This window comes from Solanum pennellii, chromosome 6, assembly GCF_001406875.1.
Source record: "Solanum pennellii chromosome 6, SPENNV200".
In the NCBI taxonomy this organism is placed as follows: Eukaryota; Viridiplantae; Streptophyta; class Magnoliopsida; order Solanales; family Solanaceae; genus Solanum; species Solanum pennellii.
This window is the reverse complement of record NC_028642.1, coordinates 794,713-797,205: the sequence shown is the minus strand read 5'-3', so window position 1 is coordinate 797,205 and position 2,493 is coordinate 794,713. Positions and strand designations below refer to the sequence as shown.

Here is a 2,493-nt window from a genome sequence, read left to right as displayed (position 1 = left end):
ATAAAATAATTAATTAACGATGAAATAGTATTTACCGCTTTACTGACAAGGCTCCCACGCGTCTTCGTGTTTATAAACTCTCTTTTTTCTGCTTTCTTCTTTACCTTTCACATTCTTCAACGCTACCCCCATTTTCTTCTCTCTGTACTTTTTCTTTTTTTCTCTTAGGAAACCTTTTTTTTTATTCTCCGGCGAGCCAAATCGGAGCATAATTTGGGGGTTCTGAGTTATTGGATCTAACCGGGTTTATTGGGTTGAGTTTTGACTGATCTCCGGCGACTGCAGATGTCTTCGTACTGGTGTTATCGGTGTACAAGGTTTGTTAGAATTTCAGTTGGAAACGATGTTGTTTGTCCTCACTGTGATAGTGGATTTATAGAAGTTGCTGAGGGAAATATTGGGTCGCCGGAATCTCACCGGAGGTTTCCCATGTGGAACGAACGGCCAGAGTCAGATCGGAGTGTGAACATGGGTTCTCGACGGAGCAGGCGTAATCGGGGTGATAGATCTCCGTTTAATCCGGTTATTGTTCTTCGTAGTCCATCTGAAGCACCTGGGGAGGATGAAGCTGCTGCAGCTGCAGAGGAGCGGAGTTATGAGCTTTATTATGATGATGGTGAAGGTTCAGGTCTCAGGCCGTTGCCGCCGACGATGTCGGAGTTTTTGATGGGATCTGGGTTTGATCGGTTACTTGATCAGTTAGCACAGATCGAGGTGAACGGTTTTGGTCGGCCGGAAAATCCACCGGCGTCGAAATCAGCGATTGAGTCGATGCCGATTATTCAAATAGCTTCAAATCACGTAAATTCCGAGACCCATTGCGCTGTTTGTAAAGAAGCTTTCGATTTAGGATCTGAAGCTCGAGAAATGCCCTGTAAACACATCTACCATTCCGATTGTATCCTCCCATGGCTATCTCTTCGAAATTCGTGCCCCGTTTGCCGACACGAATTACCATCGGAATCAACTGAAACTACAAACTCCGACAACATTTCTAGACCCAGAAACGAAGACGAAGCAATGGGATTGACAATATGGAGACTTCCGGGAGGTGGGTTCGCCGTAGGAAGATTTTCCGGTGGAAGAAGAGGAGCTGAGAGAGAACTTCCAGTAGTGTATACAGAAATGGACGGTGGATTTAACAATGGGGTACCTAGAAGAATAGCTTGGAGATCAAGAAGAAGCAACACAGGTCGAAACGGCAACGGAATAAGCCGAATTTTCAACAACTTCACATCATTTTTCCGGCGATTAACACCATCTTCTCAACGTCGATCTCTATCCATACATTCCAGTAGTTCAGAATCATCCGGTTCTGGTTCTGGATCTGCTGTATTCAGGAGTCGAAGTGTATCTTCAAGCACTTCAATATTCAGTAGGTATTTGAGAAGAAGCAGAAGAAATTGGGTACCTGAAGAACGTAATGGAGTAACAAGATGGTAATTACTTAGTCGAAAAACGCCAATTTTCAATCATTATTTTCATAGAGCAGTCGACTAGAAGCAGAGGACGATAACCCCCGATGCCAAGTGTAAGCCAATGTGTGATTGGTAGAGCAGTCGACTAGAGGAAGAAGACAATAATGTCGTTTTTTAAATTATTACTTGTTGAGTGGGAAGGGAGCACTAAGAAAAGTGGAAGTTCGATCGTAGATCAGTCGACTAGAAGTAGAAGATTGATGGCCTGAGAGAACGCGGCCTATATCGATAAATATGGCATAGAAAAAAGAGGCCATTTTGTTGGGAATATGTAAATAGAGAAGGCTTTGATATGAAATTCAATACATTTTTAGTGTCATTTTGTTGAATTTGTAGCAGTAATTATAAGTAATAGAAAGACCATTGTTTTTTTGATAGAAATTGAAAGAAAACTTAAGCTGTGAATACTCATTTTATTTAGGTGTTGTTAGAATCAAATTTCTCGCAAAGTATTTTCTTTTTTTCTAGCCGTAAGTGTGATCATTGTCATTGAGGTTCGATACTCTAAAATAGTAGTTGGAATTCACTCTTAGAAGCCGGAGCATCAAGCCTCACAATTGTCTATTCTATCATTTTACAATTGAAATTCACTCTTAGAAGCCGGAGCATCAAGCCTCACAATTGTCTATTCTGTCATTTTACGTTGTTTATGACTGTTATCTTGCTCTTTGCGGACCCTAGAACATGAACATCAACTTTGGACAACCAAAGTTGTTACATGTAAGTCTCCTCCGATTCACTTTAATGATCTAATAGTAAATCGAAAAAGATATTTTTTGAGTCAAAATATAGTTTAGTGATCTTAATTTAAGTAGTTAGATGCTCTTATTCTTGTCTTAACCAATTAAATCCTAGAACTTAATGGAGTTGCTGAAAATTAATTAGCTGGAAATTACTGGCAGTTTAACTTTTCAAAAGATGTTCCAATGTGAACATTTGCTTTTTTATTTTCATCTTTTTGTTTTTAATAAAATCAGTCTTTGGGATGAGGAAAAAGAAAAAAAGCAAAGTTGAT

At 39.8% G+C, this 2,493-nt stretch overlaps 1 protein-coding gene across 1 annotated transcript; it reads left to right on the top strand.

The window, feature by feature from the left end:
* On the top strand, positions 1-1,883 carry LOC107023813 (E3 ubiquitin-protein ligase RDUF2). The gene has a single exon (XM_015224623.2). It carries the CDS (start codon positions 286-288, stop codon positions 1,441-1,443), a length of 1,158 nt encoding a protein of 385 aa, XP_015080109.1. The 5' UTR covers positions 1-285; the 3' UTR covers positions 1,444-1,883.
* Positions 1,884-2,493: the final 610 nt, after the last annotated feature.

What these genes read in the sequence shown, in the direction of transcription:
- LOC107023813 (XM_015224623.2), top strand. Translation starts at nt 286, where the DNA reads ATGTCTTCGTACTGGTGTTATCGGTGTACAAGGTTTGTTAGAATTTCA.